The sequence below is a fragment of the Leucopleurus acutus genome (genome assembly GCF_964270905.1).
Source record: "Leucopleurus acutus genome assembly, chromosome: 3".
Lineage (NCBI taxonomy): Eukaryota > Metazoa > Chordata > Mammalia > Artiodactyla > Delphinidae > Leucopleurus > Leucopleurus acutus.
Window position 1 is genome coordinate 142001029 of NC_139145.1, and position 21722 is coordinate 142022750.

General features: G+C 39.2%; 1 protein-coding gene across 1 annotated transcript in view; it reads left to right on the forward strand.

Annotated features, from left to right (window-relative positions):
- The window catches only part of PLCXD3 (phosphatidylinositol specific phospholipase C X domain containing 3), a gene marked incomplete at both ends in the record, with an annotated part of 183193 nt that overhangs the window by 119128 nt on the left and 42343 nt on the right, over nucleotides 1-21722 (forward strand). The window contains one exon of the mRNA XM_082837240.1: nucleotides 11873-12581. Coding sequence (XP_082693366.1) covers nucleotides 11873-12581 — 709 coding nt within the window. The remainder of the gene's footprint in view (nucleotides 1-11872; nucleotides 12582-21722) is intronic.

Sequence of the window (21722 nt, forward strand, 5' to 3'; positions counted from 1 at the left end):
AATGAAACTTAAAAGCTTTTGCATAGCAGTGGAAACCATAAACAAGATGAAAAGACAACCATCAGAATGGGAGAAAATATTTGCCAATGAAGCAACCGACAAAGGATTAATGTCCAAAATATACAAGCAGCTCATGCAGCCCAATATCAAAAGAACAGACAAGCCAATCCCAAAATGGGTAGAAGACCTAAGGAGACATTTCTCTAAAGAAGATATACAGATTGCCAACAAACACATGAAAGGATGCTCAACATCACTAATCATTAGAGAAATGCAAATCAAAACTCCAATGAGGTATCACCTCACACCAGTTAGAATGGCCATCATCAAAGAATCCACAAACAATAAATGTTGGAGAGGATGGAACCCTCTTGCACTGTTGGTGGGAATGTAAATTGATACAGCCACTATGGAGAACAGTATGGAAGTTCCTTAAAAATCTAAAAATAGAACTACCGTACAACCCGGCAATCCCACTACTGGGCATATACCCTGAGAAAACCATAATTCAAAAAGTGTCATATACCACAATGTTCATTGCAGCTCTATTTATAATAGCCAGGACATGGAAGCAACCTAAGTGTACATCGACAGATGAATGGATAAAGGAGATGTGGCATATATATACAATGGAATATTACTCAGTCATAAAAACAAATGAAAATGAGTTATTTGTAGTGAGGTGGATGGACCTAGAGTCTGTCATACAGAGTAAAGTAAGTCAGAAAGAGAAAAACATATACCGTATGCTGACACATATATATGGAATCTAAAAAAAACAAAATGGTTCTGAAGAACCTTGTGACAGGGCAGGAATAAAGACCAAATGTAGAGAGTGAACTTGAGGACATGGGGAGGGGGAAGGGCAAGCTGGGAAGAAGTGAGAGAATGGCATGTACACTACCAAATGTAAAATAGGTAGCTAGTGGGAAGCAGCTGCATAGCACAGGGAGATCAGCTCCGTGCTTTGTGACCACCTAGAGGGGTGGATAGGGAGACACAAACAGGAGGGCATATAGGGATATATGTATGCATATAGCTGATTCACTCTATCATACAGCAGAAACTAACACAAGATTGTACTTATACAATAAAGATGTTAAAAAAAAAAAGAAGCAGGGCTTCCCTGGTGGCGCAGTGGTTGAGAGTCCACCTGTCGATGCAGGGGACACGGGTTCGTTCCCTGGTCAGGGAGGATCCCACATGCCGCGGAGCAGCTGGGCCCGTGAGCCACGGCCTCTGAGCCTGCGCGTCCGGAGCCTGTGCTCCTCAATGGGAGAGGCCACAACTGTGAGAGGCCCACATACCGAAAAAAAAAAAAAATGCAGTGTTTCATATGTGATAGTTTTAGTTGCTGTAATTATTCAGAATATCTTCAAAGTAAAATGGCACCATGAGAAGCATGTGAGAGATGAGTTTTACTGTGGGAAAATGTGTGTGTGGGTGGAGGGAGACAATTCCATGTTTGGTTTATACTTCTGGAAATTACTTTATCTGCCTGTACAGTTTCAACTAGAGCAAGCTTTCTCAACCTTGTTAGGACAGTCGTCCCCCCTTATTCGATGTTCTGCTTTTTGAGGTTTCAGTTATCCGGGTCATCTCTGGCCCAAAAATATTACATGGAAAATTCCAGAAATGAACAATTCATAAGTTTTAAGTTGCTCACTGTTTAAGTAGTGTGATGAAACCTCATGCTGACCACTCTGTCCCACCTTGGCAGTGAATCATCCCTTTGAGTGGGGTATCCCGCCCATTGGTCATTTAGCCATCTTGGTTATCACATAGACTGCCATGGTATCTCAGTGCTTGTGTTCCAAGTAACACTTATTTTACTTAATAATGGCCCGAAAGTGCAAGAGTAGTGATGCTGGCAATTCAGATAGTTTCTTACTGTGCCTAATTTATAAGTTAAACTTTATCATATGTATGTCCGTATAGGAAAAAACATAGTATATATAGGATTTGGTACTATTCATGGTTTCAGGCATCCACTGGGTGTCTTGGAACATATCCCCTGCAGATGAGGGGGACTACTGTACAGACATTTTGGGCTGGTTCATTCTTTGTTGTGGAAGCTGTCCAGTGCATTGCAGGATGGTCAGCTGCATCTCTGGCCCTCTACCCACTCAATGCCAGTAGCACTGCCCCCTTCACTTATAACAACACAAACCATCTCCAGGTGTTGTCAAATATTTCCTGGATCAGAATCAACCCTGGTTAAATACCACTTCTCTAGGGAAACAGATGGGTCTATTGGTCTTTCTGATTACCTAACAGTATTCTGCTCTATTGATTTTCCTCTTAAATCTTTATATTTCATATATAGATTCTTCCTGGTCTCAGGACCTTCCCATTTAGGAAGCTGCCCTCACCAATGCTATGCTGGCAGATTTAGAAGTTTGGGATACTGTTATCCCTGGCTTAGCAGCTCCTGTACACAGCAAAACCTCAGGGAATGATTCCATTTGACTCTCGGCTGAGAATCGTCCAGGCACATGCTGCAGTGGAGAGGGAGAATGTATAGCTGAGCTGGTTTATGGGAAGTTAGCGGTAATTTAGGGATTCTTTATTTCTTGGGGTGTCTTTTAATTATTTTTCAGACAACCCTATTGATAGTCCTTAAAAGGACATCTATATGAAAAAGAGGTTTAATAAGTTTCACCAAGCATGGCAGTTGGAGCAGGCTTTCTTTTCTGCCCCTAGACTGAAACGCTGCTGCTCTAAACTGTTCACTATCAGCTCCTCTACTGGTTTAAAGAAACGACCCAGCAAGTTTAAAGAAATTGTGATGAATATTGAGCTTCTCTACTGGGAGGCATTAATGTAATAAGGCTTCTCAAATTTAGCATCTGGGATCCTGGATCAAAAGACTTAAAAGTAAAGAAACCAACCTCCTTTACTTCAGCTTACTGTCTCTGAGACATGCTGAGTGTGGCTTTACACCATATGAAAGATACAGCTTTATCCAAGGAGAAAACACAGCATGGTCATTTTGATTTTTCCTTTACAAAAGGATTAATCTCAGTGTTCTACAAGATGTGTCGGGTTTAATTTAATATTAAAAATTGTATTTCCTATACATTTATGTCAAGTGAAGTACAAATATTAAATTACAAGCATGTAGTTTTTAATTAACTGTTCAGTTTTAGAGGTGTCTTAGTTTGTATTACATATTGTGCATTATCTCTGATGACACAAAATCGCTTGTATTGTCCACAAAGCCCTGATGGTGTGCTAGAGGACTGAAGCAAGATTACATGACAGGAATAAGGAGTGATCCTTATTCCTCAAGGTTTGGTCTTTGTCTCTGAAAAATCCAAATAACCAATCACTTTAATCAATGGGGGAAAAAATTAATGAGATTTATTGTAGGTTGTCAAATAATAACCAAATAATTGATTTTGACATTTTTTTCTGTCAGATTGAGCATTGTATAGTTACAATTGGAGAGAATTGACTGACTTCCAAATCAAGTAAAAGTGATTTGAGAATTAATATTTTTTCATAATCTGTGTATGTTCCCTACTCTATTACAGTCAGAAACCAATAGGAGGTTTTGTTTATTAAGTACTACCGGGAATGGGGCAGTACAGATCTACCTGCAGAGATGATCATGTGCTGAGGTCAGAGTCCTATATGCCATTAATAAGGTTTGTACCCTCTCAAGGCCAGAGTCCACACAGAGTTGTGTTTAGGGATTTTAGTACAAGGTAACAGGGAATGGAGCTGACTAATTAGTACTCTGGAGTCGACAATATTGAAGGAACACCAACAGGCAGAGAGACTCAACACATAACTAAGTTCTATTTACCAGCCTAACATTTAGTGGTGAAATTTCAGTATCCTAAGGGTGGGATGGAGTCATAAGAGAAAATAATTTCCTTAGAAGACTTGAATACTGGATAAGTTACCAAGGCCAGATTCCTGTTAATGAAAGTGAGACAGAGAGCAAGAGGAATTTGATGAGACGTGCCACTCTATTGTCTGAAATCAATTCTATAGCTTTTTTTCTAAGATTAAGTCCATTCTAGAGGCTGAGGCAGGATATGCCTGAAGAGGAAAGTTAAATGGTAGTAGCTAGGATAAAGGGAACATTACCTAAAAGCTATGTCAGTGGTCCCAACCGGAAACCAGGCCATTGGCAATGGAATGGAGAAGAGGCCATATCTGAGAGAGGATTTGGAGGTCAGTACAATGGGACTTTAAGGCTGACTGAATGTGAGGTTTGAGGGGCAGGTAAGAATTCAAGATGAATCCAAGGATGAGATGGAAGGAATATGAGATAAGTATGATAGGGACACATATAAAGGAGCAGGTTTGAAGGGGAAGATACTATGCTTCATGTAAAACATTTTAAGTTTAAGTTTCCCATGGAGCAATGAAATTTAGTTACCTGATAGGCAGACAGGGAATCTGTAATGGAGGTCAGATTAGATGGGATCAATTTATTATGCATCTATTATAAAGCATGAGGCCAAAGAAATGAATGAGATCACCCTAGGAAGAAGCATGGAGCAAGTTGAAGTCTTGAATAGAACTTTGGATAACACTCTCATTTAGGAATTGGAAGAGCAGCAAGAGGCGGCAAAAGGAGACTGAGAAAGGACAGTTACAAGAAAGTAGAAACACTAGGAAAGAGTCATGGCTAAAAAGCCAAAGGAGGAAAATATTTCAAGAAGGAAGTATAGCAGTATCAAATGTTCCAGCAAGGCTGAGCAGGATTCACTCATTCCTTTACTCAACAATGTTAACTTAAATGCCTGCTAAGCTCTGTGCTAGGATTTAGGAATGAGATCACAGAAGGCTGGTGAGTTTCTTTAGTAGTCACTGAGGATATTTCACAGAGGTTTTATATGAGTTACAATCATGATAGTGTGATTACAGCAGTTAAAGATGGAACCAGTTAGGGAGAGAGAGCCAGGCTGTGTAGACTAATTTTCTGAGAAATCTAAAAGGAAATAGTAAAGAAAAAGGGGGTCAATAATGACCTAATCTGTAAAAATGGTTATTAATAGAAGTAGAGATTTTGCTTTTATAGCATATCCCATGTGAACAATTTTGACCCATTGACTTGAACCAAATGTTTTTATATTTATAAAGCTGGATACAGTAGTGGGCACAGGAGATTATAAGGCATAGTTTTTTCTTTTGGGGAAGCTTACAATCTAGATTAAAATCAATATGTATGTTGGGGGATTGCAGGTGGAGAGCAAGATATAAAGACTGAATAAAAATTCAATGAACATAATGAACATTAGTTACAACATCTAATAACTGGTACTGGTTGATGAGAAGGAGCTGCAGACTAGACGAACTGTGAATTCAGGGGAAAGGAAGACCACCATGAGTGAACAAAGGCTTTGCCACAGAGAAGGGAATACATGTAAGTTGCAGAAGAAGACTAGGATTGAGACTTTCATGAAGGGAAGACCAGTGGGTAAACTTCACTCCAGAACTCTGTCTCTTCCCATGGAAAGTAGAGATACTACCACCTGCTTATCTTCTACCCTAGAAAAGGGCGTCAAAACCTAAATATACTCTTTCACCCCTTCATCCAGCAGTCTTCTTTCGGTTCACAGATTGCAGGTACATATGCTTCCCTACTCCTGTGGTGTTGGTCTTATAATCACAAAAGGTACCAAGATATCAAATACACAGGAAACCTGTTCCCAGAAAGCAGGAATCTTAAAAACCTTGGCGCTGTGCTAAATAAAACAGGAATAAAACAGGCAAGGAAAGGGAAATACAGAGTGCCATGCATAAACTTTTGCAAGCAAGCTTAGTGCCCTGCAGAGACCAGGAGAGGAGCAGTTCTTATATTGATGGAGTCAGAGCCTGAATTCTAAGATCAGGATATAGATATCAGAATTGCATACTCATGAGCATGTCAAACCTTAGCCTCCTGGGCCTTCTTGTTCTGAAGGTTCACAGATGAAATGAACTTGATGCATTTTCTTTGATGTTTATTAAACCCATAATTTTGCAGAATTTGAAATGGAACTGTGGCCAAACTGAGAGACCAACCAGAACTCCATCTCAAAGAGCGTTTATAAATAATGCTGGAAAGATATTGAATGGAAGAGAGGTAGTACTTAATATACATAACAGATCAATTTTCTTAACATGGCAGAATGTAAATATTTAGCTGCTGTTCAAAGCAACAAGAAATGTGGTAATGTTGATTGTCCTACATTTGCTAAATCTTAGACAAGTGATGGATAAGAATCTGATTTTCAAAAACTATTTACAAAAATCTAAATCCTGCAACTTAAATCATTTCTGTTCCTGCTTGCACAGATGTCCCAATGTCTGTTTGTCTAGGTAATGTTTTTCTTAGCCACAAGTGAATAGATGTTTTGTGACTAGGTATATCACCAAATGAAAATAATTGTAATTTAAGTTTTATAGTTCTTTTATGGAAACTTCATGAACATGAGTTCATTTCTTCCTTGTAAGAATCATATGAAGTAGGTGTGGAGAGTATCTTAATTGAACAAATTCGAAAATCCGAAACCAGAAGAGTTAACAATCCGATGACCCTCTAGTGTTAAACTTTGAGTTAGTAACTGAGCTTGAATTCGAGCCTAGTCTTCCAACACATTCAATGCTGTTTTCAAAGTACTGTATTGCCTAATTTAATATGAAGACCAGGCTGCATCAGTCTGAAATCAAAGTATTGGCCAAGGCTGTAATTTCATTTGCGGCTAAGGATCCTTTTGAAAGCTTGCTGATTGTTGGCAGAATGTAGTTCTTTGAGTTGTAGCACTGTGGCCCTCAGCTCCTAGAAGCTGCCAACTCTTCACTTCATAAGAAGGAAATCTTTTCCTCTTCCAAGTTGGGTCCAGTGATTGGTGGTCTACAAATTAATCAACAATAGATAGATTAACAGGAGAAAAGACAATGTTTATTTATGCATGCACAGTGTACATGCAGAAGCACTCAGAGACTAGTAACTTACTGGAATAACCAGAAAGAAAAGGCTTATATACTAAACTTAACAAAAGAGGGGTAGATAGAGCTTCAATGGGAGAGTATGGAAGGTTCTATTTTTTTTTTTTTTTTAATTCTAACAAGCAGCTGAATTCACACTTCTGGTGCTGAGTGTCGTTTTTTGTTTTTGTTTTTGTTTTTGTTTTTGTTTTTCCCCAATCAAGTAACTCCCTGGGAAGGAAGTCAATGGTAACTATATTTTCAGAGGTTCTATTTAAATTTAGATAATGTTTCTGTATGCGGCTGCTGATTGTTCAGATATATTCAGCTCAAAGTAATTTTCATATCATTTTGGTAAGCTATTAATCACTTCAACTGCCACACGGTCCTCTCTACCACATTGCATTTTGTTTCTTAAGGACAACAGAACATCTGCTGCTGCTTGTTGTCTCTGTTTGATGGGCTTACCTGCTTAGGTTAGGTCCACTCAGGATAATCTCTCTTTAGTTAACACAAAGCCAACTGGTTAGGGACCTTAATTACATCTGAAAAAAAAAACCTCTTCCATATACTGGAACATAATCATGAGAATGATATCCCTCATATTTACCATGTTCAAGTGGAGGGGGTTATACAGGACATCTATAACAGGGGATGGAAGTTTGGGGGGCCATCCTAGAAGTCTTTCTACCACAGCAAATTATAGGATGGGATGTTAAGTTCAGTACTACAAGAGACCATAAAAATGAGATGATCACACAGATCCCTTACACTGTTGAGTTAATAAAATGGATGCTGCATTTTAGCTGATTAGACTATATGACATCTAAGATCAGCCATACCAGAATGCAGAATGGAGTAACTCCTCCATTCAAGAAAACTTTTTAAACCAACTTGATTTCTTTCACTCTTTCTCTTAGCTGATACATAGTTTACAAGCATAAAGAGGTGCGTATGAACTTTTTAAATTTAATTTCTCTTCATTAACATTTCAAGTTCTTATATTAGGCACTTGGGTTTGTAGACCTCAAAAGCCCTCATTAACCCCAAAGGGTTGTTACAGCTTTCATTAGTTAACTATTGCTATGTAACAAATTATCCCCAAACTTAGTCACTTAAAACAAGACACAGTTTCTGTGGGTCAGGAGTCTAGGCAAATATTAACTGAATCCTCTGCTTCAAGATCTCTCACAAGGCTGCACTCAAGATCCCACTGGGACAGGCTGTACTTCCAAGGTTACTCAGTGGCTATTGAAGGATTCGGATCTTTGAGGGCTGTTAGACTGAGGGGCTCTGTTCCTAACTTGCTGCTGGCTGGAGGCCATTCCCAGGTCTTTGTTACATGGACCTCTGCAACACAGCAGTTTGCTTCATCAAAACCAGCAAGAGAAAGAGTAGCATGATGGAAGTCACAGTCTCTTGCAGCATAATCTCAGAAGTGGTATCCCATCATGTTTGTGTTATTTAATTTATTAGAAAAAAGTCACTAGATTGGGCCTACACTCAACAGAGAGATGTAAATGTCAGGATGGCAGGGAATGTTAAGGTCTGTCTTAGAAGTATGCCTACTGTCTGAATGAGGGAATGATGTAGCCGACTGAGGAGAAACTAATAAAAGTGGCTGTTTCTAAGAAATGAAAGAAAATAACCTCTTCCATTCCATTCACTTATTCAGAGCCAGAGCAAAGGAACTTGACTGGCCTGGGTTCATAATGGGAGTGGCCAGCTCTTGTCTAAGTAGAGAGGACAAATCAAAGCCAAAATTGAAAAGCTAAGTTCAGAATCAAAGGAGCAACTTTAAGTATCATGTCCAAGGTACGAGTTTGGGCGGTAGATAAAATAAGAATAAGAGGACAAGAGGACAGGAACACTGAACCAGTGTAGAAGCAAAATATTAGACCAGATAAGGCACACAGGTTGTGGATTTAGAACAAAGAAATAGTGTTTAGCACTGTTTTGCTCATGGGCAGGCTCCCTGATTTTAAAGACACAGGGCTGGGCCAGAGGCTTTCTCTGTTATTGAAAGTCATAAAGTAGTAGTGCTGTATTTTTGTTTTAAGTTCAAACAAATAGAAAACTTCATGGTTTAGAGGAAATTTTGAAATTTGGGAGGAACTACTATTCCAAATGAAATTAAAAGTCTTGAAAATATTCTTTCTTGGCCAATGTCAGATTATGTATTTTCTCCCAAAATACATAGATAGTGTTTTATGTTGATTGATAATTTAATTCTCTTCAAATAATATTTGCATCTGGTGAATAATTCTGCTCATCAAGCTTAGAACAAATACTGGTGGGGGTATCAGTGGTTTCTCCTTCTGCCTGTTATCTGTTTTTAATTTTTATTTTTAATATTACCTTATTTTGGCCTTAATAACAAATTAATATTTCTAGTAACGTGTCAAAAACAAGGAGCAACTCATTTCTGAAAGAAGTCTAGTCATATTTAATTCCCTTTCTGTGTGTTTCCAATTATGTCTTCTATTAGATTACGGAAGTAACTAATTATTTTCATCCACCTTTCCTTCACGTGCCTGTAAATTAATTTAAAATTTTATAAATTAACCCTTATTTTGAGCTTTTATTTACTTAGTTATACTTATTTTAATCCAATCCTAGATCATTTCATTATAACTCTTTTTTTTTTTTTTTTTGGTACGCGGGCCTCTCACTGTTGTGGCCTCTCCCGTTGCGGAGCACAGGCTCCGGAGGCGCAGGCTCAGCGGCCATGGCTCACGGGCCCAGCCGCTCCACGGCATGTGGGATCTTCCCGGACCGGGGCACGAACCTGTGTCCCCTGCATCGGCAGGTGGACTCTCAACCCCTGCGCCACCAGGGAAGCCCATTATAACTCTTCTTAAGCTCACTTTTTTATTTCTTTCTTTAAACATAATCTTGCTGTATATTAAACCATAGTACAGTTTAGTTTCTTCATTTATATTAGCCATTCACTGAACAGCAACTAATAAATCCACATGCAGCAATTTAAATCCCTATTAAAATTTGCCAATGCCAGATCCAAACTCACAGTTTTCCTTATCCAGAAAGTGCTGACATTTTCTTTCCATACCATCTACTAAAGATAAATAGATCAGATAGTTCCGGGTGAAAGTAAATGTGGTATTTCTATATTTTGGGGTTACCTTTCATTGTTTGAAAAATTCCAATAATTCTGAGGAATTATCTGTTCCAAGTCTTGAAAGGTTATGATTTACAAGGTATCAAAGTATGTTTCAAACTATTTTTTCTAACAACCCACCATGGTGTCTAATATCCATACTCTTGTAATTACTGTAGTCTGTTTACTGCTAGACATAGACAAATAGATATATCTCTATAGGCATAGAGATATAGATTGACATAGATATGGAATATAGACAAAGATAAATATTGCATCACTAAAAAATTTTGCTTCAAATAGCTTAACAGTTAAAGGCCCTAAGGTGATAATAAACTTACAGGGGTGTGTGTGTGTGTGTGTGTGTGTGTGTGTGTGTGTGCATGTACGTGCACAAGTACACATCTTGGGTTGGAAGAGTGAAAAATCTAGAAAAAGCTGTACTTCAATGGATGTAAATCAGGAGTGAGCAACAAGGTGTAAGGAAGCCTGAGTAACAGATGGAGAATAATGACATCTGCCTTTTCTAATGTGTGAAAAATCCAGAATATATTAATTTAATTTTACCAAGAAGTAAAGGAGGCTTTTTTTTTTTCAAAGTCAAAAGAACTTTATTTTGATCTGGTAATCTTACATTTACCTTTAAAAATTATTTAAAAGAACTTTTAAGTGAAGATTCTCTGTAATGTTTCTGAATATTTTTTTAATTTTTTAATGTAATTTAATTTATTTTTTATACAGCAGGTTCTTATTAGTTATCCATTTTATACATATTAGTGTATATATGTCAATCCCAATCTCCCAATTCATCCCACCACCACCACACCCCACCACTTTCCCCCCCTTGGTGTCCATACATTTGTTCTCTACATCTGTGTCTCTAAAATTAAAATGAAATAATTTTCCTTTATTGTGTCCAATGATATTTTAAATGGCACTCTGTACTTACAGGCAAATCATACACATGTTCATTGCTACATTTCTGGAGGTTTGATATTTGTAACTGCCAAAAATAAATAATTAAATAGGTTCTCCCTAGAAAGAAATTCTTCTAAATTTGGAAGCAACTCCAAAGAGAGCATTCACTGTAGAGAGGAAATATCTGTGAAGAAAATAGTCTACTAGTTAATTTTTAAATACCGTCAGTTGTGTTAATTTGCAAGAAAAAAATAATTGTTTATTCAATATGTAAAAAGTACCTGACTTCATCTACATTCACAATTGCCCAAATGCAGGTCAAGAATATGTTAAAATATCAGAAATTGTACCGTCCTCTTGCCTTATTTCTCCCCTCCTTTATTCCCGTGACCTCTTGTGCTTTCCAAAGTGCAGGAAGTAACACTGATCATCTACCTGTGAAAAGGTCTTCTTTATTCATTGAAACAAGCCCTCTAAGCTTACAATCAACCCAAAATAGAGGGAAAGGGCAAGATTGTAGACAAAGTATTTGGGAACTGGTGAGTTCCTATAAATTCTACTTTATGAATGGTCACTTATGCCACCTATATGGAAAACCAACCCTAATGAATATATTAAATTCTTGGTTTACAGAAGTAGGAGATGATCTTTTGAATTTTAAAAAATTGATTAGTTGGGATTTTTTTCTTATCATTTTACAAACCATTTGGTCAGTTGAAGTCCTCCATGTACTATACTAGGTTATAAAAAAAGACCCTTCTAAGACATTCGAATGTACTAGGTAAATATTCCTTAGTATTTCCTTTGGCTCATTTGAGGGAGAGATATGGACATGGCAAGAGGGAAAGAAGTTGGGAAGGACAAAGGACTGAAATGTAACCACATTGTGCCTTGTTATTCTTCTAGGATCTCATGATTCCTTCAGCTTCTACATTGATGAAGCCTCTCCAGTGGGGCCTGAACAGCCAGAAACTGTCCAGAATTTTGTCTCTGTGTTTGGAACTGTGGCGAAAAAGCTTATGCGGAAATGGCTAGCCACTCAAACCATGAACTTTACTGGTCAGCTAGGAGCTGGGATCCGTTATTTTGATCTTCGAATTTCCACCAAGCCTAGAGACCCCGACAATGAACTCTACTTTGCTCATGGTTTGTTCAGTGCCAAAGTCAATGAAGGCCTTGAGGAGATCAATGCATTCCTCACAGATCACCATAAGGAGGTAGTATTCTTGGACTTCAACCACTTTTATGGGATGCAGAAGTATCACCATGAAAAACTCGTCCAAATGCTGAAAGACATCTATGGAAATAAAATGTGCCCAGCGATTTTTGCCCAGGAAGTGAGTCTAAAGTACCTGTGGGAGAAGGACTACCAAGTGCTGGTCTTCTACCACAGTCCAGTGGCTCTGGAAGTACCCTTTCTCTGGCCTGGGCAGATGATGCCAGCACCTTGGGCCAACACCACAGACCCGGAAAAACTGATCCAGTTTCTTCAGGCATCCATCACTGAGAGAAGGAAGAAGGGATCATTTTTTATATCTCAGGTGGTGCTGACCCCCAAAGCTAGCACCGTGGTCAAAGGGGTGGCCAGTGGTCTCAGAGAAACAATCACAGAAAGGTAAGTGTCCTTAAGTTATCAGGGGAAATTTTTAAATAATTAAACCCAAATTCAAATAGTTCATTAGTGATGGAGTTAATTCACACCCATGTGAGTTAGTTTCCTAGGGCTGCCACAACAAAGTATCACAGGCTGCTGGGTAGCTTAAAAACAAAAGAAATTTACCATCCTTCAGTTCCAGAGGCTAGAAGTCTGAAATCAAGGTGTCAGCAGGACTGGCTCCTTCTGAGAGCTTTGAGGGAGAATCTTTTCCATGCCTCTGCATTAACTTCTGGCGATGGTTGGCATCCATTGTGGTTCTTAGCTTACAGATGCATCACTCCAGTTTCTGTACCCACCTTTACATGGCATTCTTCCCTGCTTCTCTGTCTTCTCTTCTTATAATGACACTAGTCATATTGGATTAGGGCCCACCCTAGTGATCTCATCTTAATTTAATTACATCTGCAAATGCCCTATTTCTAAATAAGGTCACACTTACAAGTACTGGGGATTAGGACTTGAATATGTCATTTTGTAGGACACAGGTCAACCCACAGCACCATGGTTTTTGTTTGTTTGTGTTTGTGTTTGTTTTGTTTTTACCACACCATGCAGCTTGCAGGATCTTAGTTCCCCAACCAGGGGTCGAACCTGGGCCCCCTGCAGTGGAAGCACAGATGGAGTCCTAACCACTGGACTGCCAGGGAATCCCTGCACCATGCATTTTAACCCCATGTCCAGTTATCTTTTCATAGCACTCCTTTTCACATTTGCATAGCATTTTATAGATTACAAAGCCCTTTCTCTACTTTTTTCAGAGTATTTTCACATACTTGATTCCATTTGATCTGCATAACAATCCTGGGAAGTAGATACTGTATAACAGATAAAAATTAAAGTTCAGAGAAGTGAAATGTTTTGCCTAAAGCCACTTGGACAATGAATAATGAAACAAAGACTCAAGCACCATTTTTCTCAAGCTGTATTCTATGCCTTTACACTACATTTTTAGCAAGAATCAATCGTTAGGAAGAATCAGTCTCCAGAGAGTAGGCATTCCATTGGTCAAGCCCAGACATACATGTAGGGTAGTGGTCACCTGTGAGGTGTAATTAGCAATCACCAAAGATCTTTGTAACTCATTCCCCTGATACAACATGTAGCATTGTACATATTATTTATTCTTTTGAGTTAAAGTATTAAACAAGGCAAACATTGAAGAACAAACACAATTCCTATCACACCTTTTATTTTTAACTTTAACTGATATTTTGAATTATGGTAAAGGGGCAGAGAATGAATGTTTTGCACAAGGTCTTGTAGGGAAAGACAAGAAAAGGAGAAGAAAAGATTCAGAGGTGAAAATGCTGTGGGTGGCCTTTAGAGGTGAAAATGCTATATGGTGGAGAATGGCAGATGAAATTTGTAGTGGGGCAGGAACGCATTTGCAAGAAGGCTAAAAGCCTTCTTGCACAGTCTAGAGGATATAGTTAATGAATTGTACAACTTAAAGTGATGAGAGATTAAATTATAATGAATCTAAATTTTACCATATTAAATATAATAAATCATAGCATATAAAAGAGAAAAAAATGTCGCTATCACAGGTGAGGTGGAGGAGGGCTCTGGGGTTGTAGCCGGCACTGGTTGGAGCTTAGGAACTGGCACTGAGGATGGCTAAAAGCCAGGCTACAGGGAACATCATCCTATGAGCAATGGGGAGCTAGAAAATGATATTTAGTGGTGGAGTGACTTGACCAGATGTGCATTTTGGGTAGATAATTGGTGAAGCATGGAGGGTAGATGGAGTGGAGAAAGTAAGCAGTTAAGAGGTGCTTGGAACCATTTTAGCAAGGAAATGCAAGCTAAACTGAAGAAGTGAGAAAATGTAGAAGGGGACAGTATGCGACAGCAAGAGTTGGATGACTATTTAGCTATGTGGTGTGAATGAAAGAAAAGAGGGGAGAATAAAGTTTCTTCTTGAGAAGTAGAATGAGTGATGGATGCATTCAAAGAAGCAAGAAACAAAGATACAGGAACTTGGGGAGGACAGCGGGGAGATACAATCAGGATTATGCTAAATTTAAAGTGCTAGAAAGGCATCCAAGCAGATCCAGTTGATCATTAGGAATATAGGTTAACTCGTTTGGGGGATACTGCATTTTTTGGCAATGAAAGCCACAGGTCCTTGGAGAGGAAGTATTCCTCCACGCAAAAGTATAACTTCCTTCTGTTATTCAGGTATTTGCTGGGATCTCCCTGTTCTTTCAATTGAAGTAAGATCCCCAGCCCTTACTGGGGATCCTCACTGTACGCTCTATGCAAGTGTAAAGCCTTCCCTAAGATTTCTGCTGAGGTCTAGATTTCTTACATTCTTAACGAGCCCTAGTTGCTTCTGGATTACGTAATTTTATGGATTGATTGTTCCATGTGGCCTATCCATGTCCCACCCTCTATAACCTGAGACATGAAACTTGCTTCTTACTCAATTTCTATATAGTGGTTTATTTGGACTTTACTGAAGATCTGAGCATAAAAGGGAGGTTTTATAATCATAATAATGTAGATGACTTAAAGTTGAATTTTAGACTCATCTGGAATTACAAATCTCCTGACCTAGAATATCTTCTGAGACATCTGTACCACTTTTCACCCTAGACTCTAGTCCTCTGACTGACTCCTCTCCTCCACCCCCTTCCTTGTCCTTTTCTCATCTGTTTTCTTCCCCCAACCCCATGTTGCGGTGGAGACGCTACACTCTCCTCTAGATTATCGCACCAAACTATTCACCTCTCTCCCTGGCCCTAAGCCTACATTCAGTTAGTCCCATCAACGTATTCATCAGAACAAGAAGACTTTTTCTTTAATAGAACCACTTTCTATAAAAATTAATTGTTCTCATAAATAACAACTTAACTTACTACTTAAAAACGAGGGAGTTATATACACATAAGAATGTGTTGTTTTCAAACCTACCCCATAGAGCCTCCAGATTTTGAGGAATCCCCAGTAGAGGTGGGAAGGGGACAGGAGGGGCCTGGGGAATGGCTGATTCTAATTCTGTTCATTCTTGCTACACCTTTAATTTAAAAAGCTTTACTTCGAACATTTACATATTGGGCATGAAAGGAGTCTTCCCTTCCAGCTTTACCTTCTGTTGTATAGTTCTATGCTTAGGAAAACACTTTTCTGTACAATTTGCATTTGGCCAAGAACCATATCCTGACTCCATACCTGTGTAAGGAATAGCCTTTGGGAAGTCAAGAAGGAAAATCTACTCAAGGAATAAATGACTTTCATTTTTCTCTCATGCAATTTCATGCAATAGGACTTTGCAAGTTATATGTTGAACTGCTTTTTGGTTACTTATGCTTTAGTACAGCATTACCAAAGTAGGATTTGTAGAATAACGATCAGATAAGTTAGGAGAGTGTTGAAAATGATAATATATATCTACACAACTCTCCCAAAAGATTCACAATGCACATTAGCATATAAAAGGCACTAACAAGTATTTAAGTGAAGAATCCTATTTAATTATAACTAATACAATGTTTTCCAAGCACTTGATTTTTTTTTTAAGATAACACTTATTAACAGCCCATGGCATTAATTTTGACAAAATGTCCTCAGCCATCTGCTCTAATTCAGAACGTGTCACTTGCCTCTGGCTTATATATCTGGAAAAGTAGAGTTTTACCAGTGAAAAGAGAGAGCGGGAAAAGAATTTAAAAAGTAGAAATGAAGACCCTATAGGTAGAGTCAACTATTTTCTCTCCAGGATTATGCAAATGACTTGCAAATATATCTGAACCTGGCCATGATACTTGTGCTATAAGCATTCTCAATGGAGTTTGTCTCAGTACTAGAAAGCCCCTTTTTAAACCAATTACAAAACTGTATTCTGTGTATGGTGTTAATGTGAAATCCAGAGGTTTGCTTTGGTTTGGTTTGGACATATTTCAGCTTTCTGGGTGAGGCCTATAGGGAAAGGTCATTGTCAATCCTTGGATAATGCCTTGCAAAGGTAACTTATTACTCCTGATACAGGTAGTGAAAAAACACTTGACTCCCCCAAAATATATTTTTCTCTTCTCACCAAGTGATAAAGCCCACAGAAAAGGCTTTTACTGTCACTTTCCTTTTGCTGTTGTGCCAAAGCTGCTCACTGAGAAAGTCCTTTGCCACCAAAGGAGAAGTCACTAGGCAATGTTAAGACTTCTCTGGACCTTTAGTATATTTTCATTTGCAAAATTTGGAGTTTGAATTCAATTATCTCCAAGACCCTTTCCAGTTCTAAAATCCTACAATCCTGGATTTGACTAGTTTCACTATAATTTTTCATTATGTCTATATTTGGGTTAACAAAACTCTAAGCACATGAATTTAGAAAACAGTGTTTGAAGATGTGGGTGGCTTTCAGGGAACTAAATCCAGCCTGGATTTAGGTACCGTAACTTTCAATCTGGCCACCGGTTCTAAATACTGCAGATGCGTTCTCTACATTTTAGCAATGCCAAAAGACACAGATTTTAGTTTCTTAAAGACCTATTTTTAATTTATTTTTCAAACACCAGCTTTTGCACCTCACCCCCACGGAATTCACACGTTCTTAAAAAGAAGGTGTGTAACTTGAGTCAAGTCCTTCCCTAATTTGTGGAAGTTTATTAAATTATAGTGTTTTTTACCTAAAAAAAATTCAGCTGGACCACCTGTCAGAATATTTAAGGAGCAGAGTGCATCTCTGTAAGTAAATTGAAGCCGAATTAATTTAGAAAATGTTTATACAAGTCAACAATTTATATCATGATGATGATGATAATGGTAATAGTAATGATGATTTATTAAGTGCTCTCTTTTTAATACTATGCTAACTGCCCTGCCCATTTATTCTCATGATCACAGTCATTGCCTTGAGGGTAAGGAAGAAGGATGTGGTTGGTTTTTAATAAGCACCAATTTTATCCAACTGGGGAAAGGGAGGCAACTACATTTGTTGAGCCCACTTTCTGTGCCAGGCACTGTGCTAAGTGCTTTACATGAATTGTATCCATTTAATCCTCCCTGCAGCCTTGCAAAGTAGGCATTACATCCATTAGAGATGGAAAATGGAGCCTGAGAAATGTCTAGTACCTTGCTCAAAAGTCCCAGATTAGTTTAGCAAAGGCAGGATTGTTATTTGGGTCTGACTCCGAGTCCCATGCTTACTCCTGCAAATTAGGTGAAATTCACCTTTCTTAGCAGTGGGTGCATGTAATGCATTATTTGTCATCTTGGAGGGCAAAGTCAGGTCTAGGCATTGGGAAGGTAAAGTATACTGAAGGTGGGGTGGGAAAGGCTATGAAAGAGCAGATCTGAAGTGTATGGCTTTGCCTCAAGATAGAACGCTGGCAGGGGTCCCCTAGGGAAGCACTGCTGTTGGATAATAAAAAGGAAGGGAACTTAGAGGTGACCTGACTCAGTCCTCCTTGCCTTGTTCCTGTTTCCCATGTCACTGTTTTCCATTTAGTAAGGAAACTGAGGCCAGAGGACTGCTAAAATGTCGCCCAAGGTCACAGAGCTAACTGGCAGCAAAGGTGGAATCATAATCAGGTCTCCCGGCTTGCAGGCAGATTCTGCCCTCCATACTTCAGGGAGGGATGAGGACCGAAAATGGACAGGAAGATCAGTGGGGCCAGGGAACATCAGGCTGCAGGGAACAACGTGGAAGGGTGAACCAGCTGTCAGACTGCACTGTGCACAACATAACATGGTGCCCTGTAACCTTGACTAGGGTGGTCAGAAGTTGGGCCTGGGGATGGACCACAGATTTTGTTCAGAGCAGACTTCCCTGGGTCCTATCTCTTTGTGCTTCACAAGCACAATAGACTATTTTTTCCTTTCAGTGGGGACACATCCTAGCTCACAGCAACTCCCCAAACAACACTTGTGCTGCCGATTTACCCTGTCAGTGCACTGACCCAGCTGGTGGGGGGCTGGGCTCTGGGAAATTGTTCCCCTGGAGCACCAGTCATCCTAGCAGCTTTGAGGAGCCAAGAAACACCACACTGAGGGAATGAGACTCAGAATGGTTCAAAGACAGCTACAGGTGACATCAATCTTCGTGATGGACAGCTTTCTGGCTCCGCCCCCTTGACTACACCCCCAAATAGGTCAGCGCATTAGCTGGTCTGCTATCATTCTATTCAGTAAAAGGGAAAGCTGCTTCTTTGGGCTACATATGCCTAAGGAGAAAGAATATCAAGGACATTATGGAAAACCAGCATTAGAATAATCATTGTTTACAAGATGATTTCATTGTAAGATTCTTTTTTTCAACATATATCTATTAGAGGCTTCATTTGTTCAACAGATGTTATTCCCAATTTGCAATTTAGAAAATCAAAGGACAATAAGGCTAAATAATTTGTTCAGGTGGTGGTGTGAGCCAGTGCTGCTATCAAATCAGAATCTAGATCTTTCACGAAAACTCTAATTGGAAAACATACATACATGTTCATAGTAGCACTATTTACAATAGCCAAGACATGGAAACACCCAAGTGCTCATCAACAGACGATTGGTTCAAGAAGATATGATACACACACACACACACACACACATACACATACTGGAATATTACTCAACCATAAAAAAGAATGAAATATTGATACTGCCATTTGTAGTAACATGGATGGACCTAGAGATTAACATACTAACTGAAGAAAGTCCAACAGAGAAAGACAAATATTGTATGACATTACTTATATGTGGAATCTAAGAAGTAATACAAATGAATCTATATACAAAACAGACTCACAGAAAACAAACTTATGGTTACCAAAGGAGAAATGGAGGGAAGGAGGGATAAATTGGGAGTATGGGATTAATACATACAAACTACTATATATAAAACAGATAAGCAACAAGGATTTACTGTATAGCACAGGGAACTATATTCAATATCTTATAATAACCTATAATGGAAAATAACCTGAAAAAAATGTATATATATAACTGAATCCCTTTCCTGTACACCTGAAGCTAACACAATATTGTAAGTCAACTATACTTCAATTAAAAAAAAAGAGTCTAGGTCTTTTGAACGGCTAGAACAAGGAGTCTCGCTTGTAAATCAGAAGGAAACTCCAGAAAGCATTCTTTTCCCTAGCCCAGGGCTTGGCGAACTGGGCAGTGCTTATGTCACCCTCAGAGGTTATGATTCACGAATCGATGCTCAAAGAGTTTCACTTCTAACGTACCCCAGGTGAGTCTCACTTGGAGCAGCACTGCTCTTGTCTGCCAACAAGCTGTGCCTGAATTGTCCCCACCAACAGATGAAGTTGGTTTTAAAAAATCTGGAAAGAGAGTCAACCCCAAGATTTATCAGTCCCCTCCCCACCCCAGGTTCAGATAGTTCTTCCTTAAATCTAAACCATGACTCCTCTACCCCCAGGACCTGCCAGATTTAAGTTCAAATTTGCTTGTCCTATCACTAAGGTAGAGCTGCCCATTATCGATTTCCAAATAATGATCCTCTGCTATTCTCTCCCATGTATCTTCTCTCCCATGTCACATAGCTCGATCCTTGGATTACTGTGCTTCAGAAGCACAGGGAAATGCTCCTGGGAGGGATTCTTTGTTCCCCTGGGCTCTAAAGCACACCCCATGGAAGAAGCCTTAGTAACTTCCAGACTCAGTGTCTTCCACCAAAACCAATAAACATTTCAGCACCAATTAACATCACAGCTCTTTGCAACCCAATGGCCTCCCAGCCCTGATTTTAAGCAGTAAAAAAAAAAAAAAAAGATTCTGTAATAGCTTGCAACCCTGAGGCTCTGTGACAGAAGAGTGATTTTAGCCTGGGTCATGCTGGGTTATGGAAGGAGGGAGGGTTGTCTTGTAACTCTCTCTTAACAACTTTTGACCTAAGAATTTTTGAAGCAGGCATGCGCATAAAAGCTCTTGCTCTCCTTCATTCTGCTAATGTTGTAAGATTAAAGTACAGGCAAATGCGGATAGGAGCCTTTCATTATCTGTAGCAAGAGAGTCAAAGACTGGAGAGAATTGCCAAGCTATTGAGAGGTCAGATACACATTCAGTGCCTGGTGAGTGTGTGTGTGTGTGTGTGTGTGTGTGTGTGAGAGAGAGAGAGAGAGAGAGAGAGAGAGAGAGAATACATATACTTTTCTAAAAATCATGGAAGCATGGTTTAGGATAGAGGTTTACTCACTTTAGTAAATCTCTCTGGATCTCAATTTTCTTATATGGAATTGCTGGAGCTTAATATCTGAAGAGGAACTAACCTAGTATGTAGCTGGCGATGGGGGTAGAGGGAATAAAGATGAAGCGTCTAGGCAGCAGGGTTATTTAGTCAACCAGGTCATGGCACAATAGTGTGGGGACTTCAGCCAGCAACTTAGGGAATGGGGGGTTTGTTTGGGTTGAAAAGAACTGTGGCATGAACTGTCAAGTAGATGAACAAGTAAGAGTTTTCTGATTCAAGAAGTAAAATGAACTAGATGTGGACAGCCCAGACCATGTTCTGAGGCTGTGAGAGGAGGCCTTTGGGAGGACACACACAATGGGAACCACGAGATATCCCAGTGAGAGAGGGTAGAAAGGACTTCTTATAGAATCAAGGTTTAGGTTGGTGACTTGGGGGAAGGTTTAAAGGAAGCAGAGGTCCTCTCTAGATTGGATGCTGTCAGGGCAAGTCTATAATTGGGTATCTCAATATGTCTTATCTATAGGACTAGAGCGATGACAAACTAATTGGCAAAGAAATCAAAGCTGTTCATTTTAGTCTAGAGAGGTCAGTGTTTTGTATTTTGTAGGTGATACGGTTTCTGTGCTCAGACAAAATTACAAAGTATCCTTTTTTACCTCACTTTCTCATGATCTCAAGTAATCTTGTCTGAGGTTGGTATTCTGGGAGATTATGCCCAACAGGAGGAGAACTTGGCCTAGGTGTGAGAGTCCGGCCAGCTTCCAGATGTCCGGACTGGCTTTCAAATTTCTTTTCATTCACCCCTTTTCAGTGCACTTATTTCCATTTGGTTTGAAAATTTCTGATGTGAATTAGGCTTTACATGTTCTTTTTCTTTGTTGTTCTTTTTCTCATTAAAACAATTGAGGCTGTATCTGTGCAGGAGCCCAGATCATGTTGACAATGAGGCA